Here is a 14,419-nt window from a genome sequence, read left to right on the forward strand (position 1 = left end):
ATAGCTTTCTTTGCTATTAAAAAAAGCTTCCATCATCAAGGAGACGTGAGAAAGTCAGATCCCCTAGTCTGGTCCTCTGAAAGGCAGATAACACCTCCCTGTGACCCCTGCTTTCTTGTCCAAGGCGAATTCCTATTTACTAGGAAGTGCTGAATAGCTTCTCAACACTGAGCTCTAGTAGCCAAAGTTTTCTTGTACTGGCTACACCTTTTGTTTCCCATCAGCCCCTTGTTCTTAACGAAATTCCCAAATGCCTGAAATTCAGCCCCTGCATTCCGCACCTGATCCTTGGGACCTCCACCATATCATCGCCCAGGTTCTCCAACGCGTTCCAGCTCTGCAGCTTGGGATTCAACCATGTGGTCACCTTACCCCCCTTCCTCCCCTGTCCTGAGAGAGAAAATCCACCATCCCCAGCTCAGGAATTCTCCCGCCTCAAGCCCTTGGGATAGACTTCCAGAGAACAATTGAAAATATTGCTCGTGTGTTTACCGAGCAGCATGTCTTTGGGTTAAGAGTGGGAGTAGGCTACAAGGGGAGTTTGAAAGGAAGGCAGAAACGACAGAGGAACAGAGGGGTTATCAAAGTCCAAGGTATTACTGTATGTCCTTGTGAAGAAAATGTTGACATTGATATGTTTAATGTATCTTGGAGGACTAACACAATGAAAAAAGGAAAACTACAAATGTGCTTTGATTATCTAAAAAGTGATTGTTGCTTTCATAGGTGAATTGTTCACCCTTATTTCCCCAGGGTACACAGAGCAGGATGAAAAATGATGTCTGCAATTAAATTCATTAGGTTTATTTGTTTTTAACTTCATTTGATTTCAACAATAAGCTTTGAATATATACAGGGGGTAACCATAAAATCCTCAAAATGCCTATACAGTCATGTCCTGGTACAATGGCTTAAAAAAAAGCCAGTCCAAGTCAGCTCCAGCGTCCAACAATTAATCACTGTTTGTTCTATGCAGTTCCTGTAATTTTAGCCTCCGTGGTTTTTATTCTTGCCTCATGGAAGGCTGGGTGCTCAGAATTTTAGAGAATATGGCACTAACTCTCAATTGTCTGTTTCTGTCTATAGTGAAAATGCGAGTCTAATTTTAAAGCCAACTTGTAAAGATGAATGAATCTTACCTATCTCGTGCAAAGAAGCTGTGTAAATTCACCAAGTAGAGACTGAAATGGGAAAACTCAGCTGCCTGAAACTTTCCCTTTATGTGCAGGAGTTCAAATTGGGGGGGGGGGTGTTGGATTCCTGGACTGAGGGCAGTCTTTAGGGGCCTACAGAGTTTTATTCAATGTATGTTATGTAATCTCACAGCCAAATCACTTTTTATCTTGCGGCAAAACATCTTGACTGTGAAGTCCCACAGGCACCTGCGGTGGCATATGCTGGGACCATTGAGTTAAGACTAGCTTGTGTAAACCTTCATCTATAAGATAAATAAGGTTTGAGCATCTAATGGAAAACATGGTGATAACACTGTATTGTGTAATTGAAATTTGCCGAGAGTAGAACTTAAATGTTCTCTCCCCAAAAATATGTATGTGAGCTGATGGATGGCTTAATTAACTAGATGAGGGGTGGAGGGTGGAATTCTTTCACAATGTGTATGTGTATGAAAGCACCACAGTGTATGCTTTAAATATAATTTTATATATCAACTATAACTCAATAAAGCTGAAATAAATGTTTTAAAAAGACTAGCTGGGACTCACTACTTATTAGAGAACATTACAAACCGATATCTGTACCCATTCAGTTATTCATTCACTGATTTCTTATAGTTGTTTATTGGAGGATTCCTAGTTTTAAAAAATCAAAATAATTGATTTTTAAATTAGAGAACTGTGAGTCAAAGAAAATCTAGAATAATATTCATTAAACCATTGATAGCAGTTATTTCCGGAGAGGGAAAGGAGGGGAATTAAGAGGTAATAAAAAAATGTTACATTTCTACATTGTCTCAATAGTCTGCAATTCATATATGTTATAATTTATAATGAAAAAGTGAAAAACTTATTGGGCAAAATAGAAGGAAACATTAAATGAAAATGATGAAAATCATGACCTTGAAATTAAAAGGGCTTCTATTTTATTATTGCTTTCAAGTTTTCAGAAAGACTTTTTGTTTGTAGTAAGTCTTACAGTTTATGTTTTCCAGGCTTAGTATTTCACAGGTCACATTATAAAGAAATGATCCATTCTTTCCTTAGCTTTCTCGGCCTCAAAGATTTCCTGAATCTTACCAAAATGAATTGGACAATCTTGTCATGAGCCTAGCCGACCACATGATTTGGAAAAACAAAGATGCACTTGAAGAAACAAGAAGGGCAAACCACAGCGTTGCCAGATTTCTTAAGGTACAATTATACAAGATCACAGTTCTATTCAAGCCTCTGTGATAGTGGGTGTGAGATACTCTAAATGTCAATTTAAGTCACAGTTTCATTTATGATGAAAAGTCAAGACTACCAGGATTAGATGAATACTTTCATCTATACATCTTTCTTGCTTGAAATACTTTTTGATACTTTTTCCAATTTGGAGTCATACAGAATAAAAACCAAGGTTAAAGAAAAGTATCTACTTGAGTGTTGCCAAGTGTAGTACTTCTAAATATTTTTAAAGAGAAAAATGAGATTTTTAAAGAAGCTGCACTGTGACAATATTATTCTCTTGGGCTTTTCTGCCCTTGAAGTGATGTTTTGGATTGGATCCAGCTCTAACAGTGATGCCAAATAGCCACTTTGGGAAAATTTTGAGGAATTTAGCATTTTTGTTATATTACCTCTAGGCTCTTTTAACATGATGAAAATATTGTGCATTAATCGCATAAAAGGAAAATTATCAGTTAAAGTATTGAGCAACATAAAGTGAATATATATATACATATATATATATACATACATATATTTAGCATCATTTCTTTGAATTACAGGCATTTCTATTGAATTGAGAAGAAAAATGTGCTTAGTCCAAGAAAAGCTAATGTAGAATGATGGTGTATCATTTAACAGATAATACATTCAACCAGAAAGATAATGTTTTTCTTCTATTCCTTCTTTTGCCCAACTGTTGACTACTGACGAAGCCACTTCACTTGTTTCTTTGTGGTAGACACCAGAACATACTGGATAGGTGTGGGAATGTATAAATAAATACTACTAACAAAGTTAAGAGGCTATGGAGGTAGATGGAAAATTAGCTTAAGTTGTCTTTGGTGAGTTTTAATTCAGTCTAATTTCTTTTTTAATGTGTTAAATGCAGTTTCAAATTGCATACTATATTTGTTCTCATCTTGTATTTCTTTTTCTTCACTGTTATGCCTCTTATTTTTGCTTTTTTTCTTGCTTCAGGAAGAGAAAGGGATGGTCAGAGTTGAGGAGGAAAAGAGTAAAGGAGAAAAAAATTACTCTAGTTTTCTACCATGTTTTTAAGACCTATGAGAATAAAGTTTATTACTATGCTAGTAGTTTATTTGAAGTGCTTGATGGAAAAGAAAATTTGGGAAAAAAATGGCATACTGTCTGATTTGTAAGCAAATTACATTCAAGAAATATCTGCAATATTCTTCCCAAAATTCCAAAAAAAAAAAGGTTGCATAAGCAAGTCTCTTAAAAAGGGAAAAGACCTATTATTATCCACTCTTTTTGCCTTAAATGCTCTGTACTTATTAGAATAAATATATGTTTTCCTTGGAGCTCATTTATGCAAAAGTTGCTTCTGGTGGTACATAAACTAATGTCTAACATGAATGTCCAAGATGAAAAAAGCCACAAAGTATAAATCTAATGGTGATACCAGTGGTTGTGAAATCTGTGGGTAAAAAGCATGGATTGACAATAGATAAAACAAATATAGTCTATAAGATATATGGATCCATGAAGTGCAAACTGAAAGCAATACTTATATGTGAAGTCTATAAATGAAAACATTAGTTTAATATATTGTACATTATAAAAGTCCATCATACAAGCATTGTACAATGCTCATCTGACTAATCTCTACTTTATTTCAATTAGCATTTGGAAATCATTTGGAAATTATCTAATATAAAAAACAGACTTTGGTAGCAAATTATGTTTAAAGAAACATCTGTGATAGTTCTAATTATGAAAAAAAAGATGGATAAGCAAAAGTCAGTGAAAAGGGAAAGTCTTCATATCTACTCTATTTTCCTTAAATGTTCTGTGTTTGTGGAATAAATAAATGTTTTCTAGAAACTTCATCTATGCAAAAGTTGCTGTGGATGGTACATAAGCTAATGCCTAGCACAGGGGCAAAGGAAAGGAAATGATGGGCCCAGAGGTTTTGTAAAATATACAGGGAAAGTCATTCAGGTGGTGTGTTTTGCAATTTGGGATTTCATAACTCATCACTGAACCATCTATAGAGTAAAACTGTGACTTTCACAGTTGGTGAGACAAAATAAACATTTTTTCATTACAACAGCCATATATACAAAAATATATTTTTGCATGTAATTTAGAATATTTGGCTTTTAGTTTACTAAGCTAAACTCAGAAAAAGTCTGATAGGGTATATATGCTTTATATCAATAATCTGCAAAATTGTTTTCTATAAATGGTCAAATATTAAATATTTTTAGTTCTGCAGAACATACAGTCTCTGTGACAACTACCCAACTCTGCAACTGTAATACAGAAACAACCATAGACCATTCGCCATAGACAATATATAAACAAATGGCTGTAGCTGTGTCAGTAAAACTTTCTTTTGAAAAACAGACAGTGTGCCAGTTTTGGCTCATGGGCCATAGATTACCAGAGCCTGTTATAAATTATTTTCTACTCATGTAGAAGGTTAATATAAATTATTTTAAAATAAAAGCAGGGGCTTCCCTGGTGGCGCAGTGGTTGAGTCCGCCTGCTGATGCAGGGGACGCGGGTTCGTGCCCCGGTCCGGGAGGATCCCACGTGCCGCGGAACGGCTGGGCCCGTGAGCCATGGCCGCTGAGCCTGCGCGTCCGGAGCCTATGCTCCGCAAAGGAAGAGGCCACAGCAGTGAGAGGCCCACGTACCGCTAAATAAATAAATAAATAGATAGATAGATAAATAAAAGCAGAGAGGTCCCTTCGCCTGGGGTTAAGAAGATGCTGGGATGGACCAGACACGGGACTGGTGACAGGAGAGACACATTTGATGAAGCTTGATCTGCAGGAGGGCTCTCTGCAGGAAGAAGGCTGATTCTGCTGACTTTGTATCTTAGGAATGACCCCTCCTTTTCCCTCACTGTCCCTTAGAAAGAGAATGACAAGTTTACCACATACAAAGTCGTCTTAAATCTCAAGAAAGTCTTAAGTGAGTTTCCCTAGATCCCCAGGGTAGGCAGCCTTCTTCTCACCACTACCCTTGTTCAATGACAGGACTCACCAACCCCTTCTCTGTCTAATCAAAGGGCCCTGTGTCTTCACCAAAGGGCTTCTTTTCTCTTGTTGTTTCTTGAGAAGTTTCTAGAACCCACAGTTATACTGGGTGGTCTTCCTCTCTCTGCAAGGTGAGACACAAGCTTCTTCCCAGCAGGAAAGAGACAGCAGAGGTCTTCCGGGGAGGGAGCTCCATATTGGGGATAGTCCAAGGGTCACCAGTCGGGACTTCCTTCTGCAGATGGAAAGCCTGGGAGGATTTGACACACTAGCTGGGAGCCTGCATAGTGTAGAAGACACGAAAGCCCTCTTTTCCTCCCATCCTCCCCTTATAGGTGCTCTACGTGTTCTGCGCTTATGATTATGCTCTGCTGTCTACCTTCCCTCACTGTTCTTTTGGGAGGTGGGAGGACATGGGAGCCATTTACTTTTTTCTAAGGGGAGAGTTATTGAAAGAACTTAAATCCATATTGAAAATGAAAATATAAATGAAGCAGTATGTTAACACAGTAATGAATAGGTAATGAAAAAAAAACTCAGAAGAAAACAAAGAAAAATGGAAAAGGAAACAAAACAAACATATAAATGACCAAGCAACTGGAAAAATGTTATTAGAGAAAAAAGCTCGTGTTTACACACGGGCGTATTTCAGTGGGAGACTTTGCTCTTGGTAGACTACCTATAACAAGATTTTATGTTCAGTCCTTTCTGAGAAAAGAGATTTGTTTGTAAAATTGAGGAGAGATTAAGAGATGCAAAACCAGTACAATGGACCATACAGGGCTCTTTGGACGAGAAAGAAGGCTTCGATGCTGAGTGATGTAGCAGCTGAGAAATTTTCCCATGTAGTACACATGCTCACACACATGTGGCTGGGCAGAATGCAACCCACACACACGCAGTGATGACCCCATATGCCAATCTGCTATAGTGCCTCCCCAAGATACTGCATCAGTAACTATGGTCCATGCCCACTTCACACTTTTCCAGTGCAGTAATTGGCCACTGTAGCTTGGTTACTGGTGACATGGCCATGGGTCTTTGGGAGAGAGAGCAGGTGCTGTACCAAGTTGGCACGCTTGCCTGACTCCTCCAAACCTACCTACTGTTTAAGGCTCTCGTTTCTCCAGTTAAGAGGGATTGACAACATAATAAAGAGGCAGTGGGCAGCTCACTGATAGAAATCCCAGGATCTCTTACCTTCACTCTTCAAATTCAAGCTGCCTTGGCTGAAAAGAAAAGCTATTCTGCTGAAGGAGGCCAGTGAGATTTTTTTTTTTTTTTTTTTCGGCCAGTGAGATTTTAAAAGGTTTTCCGACATGTCTCTGCCCTGTTCCTACCCAATGTTGCACAGCAAGTTTCTTCACCTGAGGAATTATGGAATCGAATTACTAAAAGAAAATAATAATAAAATGTAACTAAGTGGTTTTTAAAAAATAGACAAGTAAAAGCTAAAACTTTCTATATTAAAAGGAAAGGGCTCATTGCAAAGCTCCAAGAGATGTTTTATAAAATTGATAAATATGGGTTTGTAACTTTCTGGTGTGTGTACTGTATCTAGTATTTTAATTAGTTCCCGTATGTGGATGAATGTTTAAACATATTGCAGAGATTTTTAAGACATTTATTATACAGCACATTTAGTTAAATGCTATTTTACTTCAATATATTCAATCATATTTTCTAACATCTTTAATGATCCTTAAAGTAAAAACGTCTGAATTTAGAATTTTACTTTTTTAGCGCTGCTTTACGTTTATGGACCGGGGTTTTGTGTTTAAGACGGTTAACAGTTATGTCAGCATGTTCTCCTCTGGTGATCCCAAGGTAAGAACCACGTACAGGAGTGCTTGCTTTCTAAACTGCTGCATTATAAATAAATGAACCGGTCTCTGTGTATATCTGTCTAAAACAATAACCTATGCATTATCCATATCAAAAAATAATTTCTATACCAATGGGAGGCAGCCTTTTAAAACGGTTCACATGCTCAGTAAGTCTACCCATTCCTTCCTTCACGGGGGACAAAAAAGGAGTGTGGAATGAGAGTGTTTACATTTCACTTTTATTTCCTGTGGGCAGTGAAAGGAGTGATTCTTTCCACCTGCAATTCTTCTGCCTCCGGTTTACTCAGAACTGTCTTGGTTTTAGCACTGAAAGTCCCACTTCCCTGGAAACCTTCAGTCTTGGGCAAAATGGGACAGTTGATCACCCTACCCAAATAGGGGCTATGTTTTGGGAGATAGGGAACGGTACTGTCTAGAGAGCAGCGGTTTTCAAAGTGTGGTTCCTAGACCAGTGATCTCGGAACAGAGCTACCACGGGTGGAGCCCAGAAATCTGGATTGCAACAAGACTTTCAGGTGATGCCTGTGCATTCTCGAGTTTGAGAACCACTGAGCTATGAGTCTGAGTATGGCATATGCTAGAGGGAAATAAGACTGGAAGTGGACCAGACCGTGAAAGTTTATCAGTTAAGGTTCTTTGTCTCGCAGCAACAGAAGCTTACTCCAATTTGAGCAAAAGGGAATTTTGGGGAAGGATATTGGGGTAAACAGCATTGATGAAAGAGCTGCAGAACTAAGCTTGGAAAAGAGCAGTGACCAAGGCACTTCCAGGCACAAGAGTAATCACAGAGGATGAACCAGTGGCCAGGGTCTGATGCTGTCTAAATACGCAAATGGGACCCTTTTCTCCTTCTTAATACTCGGCTAAAGATTTACATTCCAGAGAGGAAGCATGTGACCAACCTGCTTTGGGTCACATGCCTGCCTCTTAGGGAGGGAAGACAGGGCACCTGAATTAATAGTTCCCCATTAACCTTCACCCATTGGGAGGAAGATAAGTCCCCGATGGGAAATTATCTAGGTATTGGGAAAGAGTAACGAATATAGAAAAGCCAAAAATAAATAATGATCTCCTTGGAGCCTTTCATGTTATGCTTAGGGGCCCGAACATTATTTTTCGGCAGTGGAGATCTACTTTAGGCTAGGAGAGTTACATGGTTATATGTCATTTGATTTTGAGAATCCAGTTCTCTCTGTAAATATTTTTTGGAAGGATATCCTTCATTAGGGCTCCAGTTATGCATGACATTTTCAGAATATCATTTTAGGTATAATTCCAGTGAACTTAAACTATATATTTTATCAAAAACCAAACAGAACATACTCAGTGAAGAATGACTACCATGTAATTTAATTATGCTTCGTGTCACTTGGATGTGCAAAGGATTAAGTCAGATACTACCCTTGTTTGAGACGGCAGTATTTTAAATTATTGACTAAAGTGGCCACAAAATATGATTCTAAAATATCTGAGCAAATGGAATATATTTTATTTTGTTAGCTGATATTAGTGAATACAGTGAACACAATCTGAGTCTTAAAAATTGATTACTTAGTTTGCATGACAATGAAAATAGAATGGTTATGAACATGCTAATTGTTCCTATTTATGTGATTGTGTTAAGTTGTCTTAGACCGTGTCTGCACTTCATTTATCTCTGTCCTACTCAAAACGTTATTGAAATGACAGACCTGTTTACTAGGGCAGGGAAGAGGTGGAATTAGATAATGTACTCCAAAAATAAATGGCAGATGGAGAGAGATTCACTCTAACTTTAGATTATCTGCACCACCGTCTTCCTTAGCACTGGATCTTAGGAGTTGATTGGAGTGATATGTTCTTTGAGCTGAGTGTAGTTGAAGACCTCTGTACATGTGGTGAGGACCTATCTTTCCCAGAATAAACATGTTACATACATGCCAAAAGAAGCAAAAAATAGGTCTGAGTAAGATTGTATCTCATAGAAACTCAATGTAGGTTGCAGCTGGGATCATTTCCTGAACAGACCTTGTCCAATCTCCAAAAACAGGGGGCCTGACTACATTTACCACTTCAGAGGGGACAAAATCCTTTAAATTTAACAATGACCCAGTGGTCACACAAAAGTAACTCCACCTCCTTTTTAGATGTAAGATTCAAGTGCAGATCTTCCATTAACTTTCTTAGTGTGTGAATAATAGTCATTTCTTTGCTTCTTTTTCAGACCTTATGCCAGTATAAATTTGATTTCCTCCAAGAAGTATGTCAGCATGAACACTTTATTCCTTTGTGTCTCCCCATAAGATCAGCAAACATTCCAGGTAATAATTCCCAGAATTTTTGTCTGTTCCTACAATGGGAACAAATATATTTTTTTGTTTGTTTTGCCTTTGTTTATTTGTTGTTGTTTTCCTGTTTCTTCAATGTTGGTTTTGTCTGAAGTTTTCACGTGGGATTAGATCCAGGTAATCAGGTTAAAATGCAGAAGTTGGTGGCATGTGGTAAAGAATACAGCTCTGTATTTCTCAATTTTTGTCTGTGTTTCCTTTTTCATTAATGAGAAGGCCAAGAAAACCATAAAATTAATGCTTGTAAATCAAAGAATTTTAACCTAGACCCATACTGTCTTTCACCATACTGGCTCCAAAAGACAACTTTCCTTTGATTTTGAGAGACATAAAATTACAGGGAGGAAAAGTTATACTTTGTGAGTATAAATTCATTTAAGATTATCAAGGTGTGTACATTAAAATGCAATTCCTCAAAATGAGTTTTATACAAAGAAAACTGTTACCTTGAAAGGGAGAAAAGAAGGCAGACAAATGGGCACCATGGTAAATACTCAATACCTCTGGGTCAGAAAGAGGCAGAGATGGGCGCACAGGTAAAAATGGGGCCTCACATATTGTTTACTATACTTACTATAGTATAAATGGTCTATAGAAAATATTTTCATTTATTACTTTTGTTAAAATATGTATATACACACACATATCAGCATGATCATGGTAGAGAATAAGCATCGCCCATCTAGACATCAGAAACTAATCAAACATCAAGCTACGTAGAAAATACTTAAATGATTTAGGACCTTAAAATACTTTACTTCTACTTTGTAAGGTGTACATATATCAAGTCATGTGGTGCACTAGAAACTAATATAATGTTATATGTCAGTTATACCTTAATAAAATAAATAAATTGATTAATTAAATACTTCTAAGCATGAGTAAATTACAAGGCACAGTTTTGATATTCATGGAAAGCAGAAACTAAGATGGTAAAGAGCCTCTTCATATGTATTATAGCTCACACTAATATTTTGGAAGGAAAGAGAAAGTAACGTACATTATCAAGCCTATAAAAGTTTTGTCTAGTAGGTCTGTCTTTATTCCTGTCTTACCCCCTTGGTTCTTCATGACATTTTTTTTTCTTAAATTCCATATATATGAGTTAGCATACGGTATTTGTCTTTCTCTTTCTGACTTACTTCACTCTGTATGACAGACTCTAAGTCTATCCACCTCATTACAAATAGCTCAATTTCATTTCTTTTTATGGCTGAGTAATATTCCATTGTATATATGTGCCACATCTTCTTTATCCATTCATCCGATGATGGGCACTTAGGTTGCTTCCATCTCCGGGCTATTGTAAATAGAGCTGCAATGAACAAGGGTGAGCTGTGACAAAGCGAGAGAGAGGCATGGACATATATACACTACCAAACGTAAGGCAGATAGCTAGTGGGAAGCAGCCGCATAGCATAGGGAGATCAGCTCGGTGCTTTGTGACCACCTGGAGGGGTGGGATAGGGAGGGTGGGAGGGAGGGAGACGCAAGAGGGAAGAGATATGGGAACATATGTATATGTATAACTGATTCACTTTGTTATAAAGCAGAAACTAACACACCATTGTAAAGCAATTATAACCCAATAAAGATGTAAAAAAAAAAAAAAGTTTTGTCATGTCAATCTTAAATATAAGCTGTATACATTATTCCATTCTTTTTCCAATTTACGAAATACATTTATCTAAATGCCTTCATAGAATAAAGGGTGGAAAAGTTATTTGGGACTGTAACATTCTTCGCTTTTTGTTTTATGTTTATGAACTAGTGCCAAGATATTACTGCGTTAGGCAGGCTGGTTACGACACTCAAGAGGATCAAACCTGTTTTTGTCATTTGGATTCTGGTTGTTTACTGCTTATCAGTAGCTCAGAAAAAGGCCTGACAGTCTCTGTGTAGATATGATATTATCAACAGCGAACATAAAAATATGTTTCGTAGCAAGCAGATTTCTGATAGAACAAAAAGGTGTCCAAGAAGAAGGCTAAGAATTAAAATAATTCTGTTCACGGCATTCATTTTTAAGGAAAGAAGTAAACAACCTCAGGTACTTGTCTTGAGAAACAAAGCTTTTTTGAAGGGACTCACTCATATTTTAGGCCAGTGTATTTTAATTTTTCAGTATAAATTACACATAGTTAATGAATACAGTGTGTCTCTGAGTATGTATGTATCTGAATTTTTTGTTTATTTATATTACCTCCAGATCCTTTGACACCTTCAGAATCAATACAAGAGTTACATGCATCAGGTAAATAATGATATTTTATATTACACTATCTCAGCATCAATAACCACATCATAATTTGATAATATTGATGAGTATAGATAGTTCAGATTTCCAACTGGAAATTCCAGATGCTAATAAGTAGCCATATGTTTAATACCATCTAATCAAAATAGTCAAAAAGTTGATTGAGCTTTTCTCTTGTCACAGATAATTAAATGCTTCCCCAACTTGAATTCTTTCATACTTTATTCTCCAGAGTTGGAATTTTCTTAATTTCCCAAAGCATCTGAAATTTCTTAGAGGGCATCATAAATAAAATTCCCAATCGTATGTAATAACACGCTTGCTCAATGAAACTATATAATATTTCTATCAATAAACCACACCCCTGTTCAAACCATTCTCTCAGGATTTGAGATTATTAGAATCACATAAGTTTATTTTTACCCCAGACCAGTTTATAACTTCAAATAGTCCTGGCAATTTTTTTTCTAGCCATAGATTGGGAATCGGAAAGCTTGGTTCTCTTCCTGGCCCCTCATTATTACTCAGTATTTCATGGAAAGATTTATTTAACCTAAGCCCTTTGATCTTAGTTCCCTGAACTTCCACATTCCCCGTACTTCTGCCCCCAGCAGTATTTTTTAAAAATCAGTGTGTTTACTTTGCTCCTGGTCAGTTATGACCTGGAGTATTCTAATAGTTCATTCTTCCTAACGGGTAGCTATGAGGAGTAACGGAGATAACGCTTGCAAAGCGCTTAGCCGAGTGTTGGCACACAATACCTGTTCTATAGGTTGGACGCTAGTCCTGCTATTAACAGTTACGTTTAGGAAGCACATTGGCCCGTTCTCGATAAACGCACTATTACTTGAGATTTTAGCACTCTTTTCTCTATAGTTCAGACTCACAAGGGTGCAGCCCCCTTTGGTTTTCCTCTCTCTTTGCTCTTTCACGTCCTGCAGCTCACGTGTCCTGGTGATTTTACTGCTACTCCTTGGGTCCTGCTACCCCAGGTCCAGAGGCCTTCTCACCATCCCCACTTCCCTGTTCCTCCAGCCTCCTGCATGGTAGCCCTCACCCCACATCTCCCTACAGTCTAATTCCCATTTATAGCCTATCATATTAATGGCTCAATAAAGCACAGGTCCGATTGGGCCACTGATCTCAAAGCTGTCAGTCACTTAACATTTCCTGTAGAATTACGTGCAAATGGTTCAGGGACCTAGACACCAGCTTAGGAATTTGTACTTGATTTTGCCCATCATCCAGTCCCAGTATATCTCTCCAGTCGTAATTCTCGCCACTCCTCTTTTGGCTGCTGTGCTTACTGGTCTCCTCCATACCTGTGCTCCCCACATAACTGTGCTTTCAGAAGTCTGTGCCACTGAAACCCTCTCCCTTCTCCCAACTTCCTCTCCTCTACCCACTGCCTCCAACTGCCCCCCCCCGCCCCCCAGACTCTTTGCATCTTCAACCTTGAGCAACCTCAAAGGTCCATCTCAACATATTCCCTCCAGTCACATCTCCTGATTCCTCCAGGCAGAATATAAGCTTTTCTCCTTTCAACTCCGGTACTATTGTAGACATGCCACTTTTATGGAATTTGACATTTGACACTGAGTACTATTTGGATTAGTATAAACAGAATACTTGCTGAATGCCCCTCTTCACATTTTTCATCTCTGTATTACTGAATCCCTCCTAGTAGTGAGAGGGGTTGATAGTTGTTTGCTAAATCTCTCGATTATCAAGTGATCAGTTGATTTTCAATAACATGATCTCTTTACCTTCCTCACAAAGATATGCCTGAATATTCAGTCACAAATGAGTTTTGCCGCAAACACTTCTTAATCGGAATTCTGCTCCGAGAAGTTGGCTTTGCTCTGCAAGAAGACCAAGATATCAGGCACTTGGCTTTAGCTGTCCTAAAAAATCTAATGGCTAAGCATTCATTTGATGATCGATACAGAGAACCAGTAAGTGGTCTTCCTCTCTCCCTTCCCTAAACACCATTTAATGGTTCACTGCATTAAATGCATATCAAACCTACAAGTCTATTGATTTTTAGGTAAATCATTTCTTTTGACTACTTTTTCACCTAGGAGAAGCAGGCCCAGATAGCAAGTTTATACATGCCCCTCTATGGCATGCTTCTGGACAATATGCCAAGGATTTACCTGAAGGACCTGTATCCTTTTACCATCAATACATCGAATCAGGTAAGTCTGCAGAATATTCCAAGTGTCTATCGTAATAAAGAATTTGCCTTTTTTATATTTTTGCCATAGATAACTATTTTCCCCCAACTGTGACCAAACTAAGAATTAAACAGCACTTCTTGCTAGGTGCTTTGAGACGTTTACATAGTGTCATTTGTTCCAGATTGGTCACTGACGCCTTCCACTTGTCCATCTTTTCAGCATTTTGTTTTCATTGTCCTCTGTTCTCTGCATCACCTTCCAATTCTCTCCAGTTTGTACCACGTTCCTCTGTTGCATTCATGGCCCCATCCTCAGTGTACACCTTTCCCCACCAGCTTTCTGCATCAGGTTTAGGCCCATCTGGTGTCAGTAGAGCCACGTGCCTTATTTGTAGTCACAGCCCAGGAGTGGCC

General features: G+C 38.1%; 1 protein-coding gene across 13 annotated transcripts in view; it reads left to right on the plus strand.

The window, feature by feature from the left end:
• The window catches only part of DOCK10 (dedicator of cytokinesis 10), a 279,856-nt gene that overhangs the window by 225,592 nt on the left and 39,845 nt on the right, over nucleotides 1-14,419 (plus strand). For all 13 annotated transcript variants that reach the window (XM_030833224.2, XM_030833310.2, XM_060301780.1 and 10 more), the window contains exons 28-33: nucleotides 2,223-2,369; nucleotides 7,139-7,222; nucleotides 9,446-9,542; nucleotides 11,779-11,823; nucleotides 13,606-13,781; nucleotides 13,908-14,024. In XM_030833224.2, coding sequence (XP_030689084.2) covers nucleotides 2,223-2,369; nucleotides 7,139-7,222; nucleotides 9,446-9,542; nucleotides 11,779-11,823; nucleotides 13,606-13,781; nucleotides 13,908-14,024 — 666 coding nt within the window. The remainder of the gene's footprint in view (nucleotides 1-2,222; nucleotides 2,370-7,138; nucleotides 7,223-9,445; nucleotides 9,543-11,778; nucleotides 11,824-13,605; nucleotides 13,782-13,907; nucleotides 14,025-14,419) is intronic.

Source organism: Globicephala melas, chromosome 7 (assembly GCF_963455315.2).
Source record: "Globicephala melas chromosome 7, mGloMel1.2, whole genome shotgun sequence".
NCBI lineage: Eukaryota > Metazoa > Chordata > Mammalia > Artiodactyla > Delphinidae > Globicephala > Globicephala melas.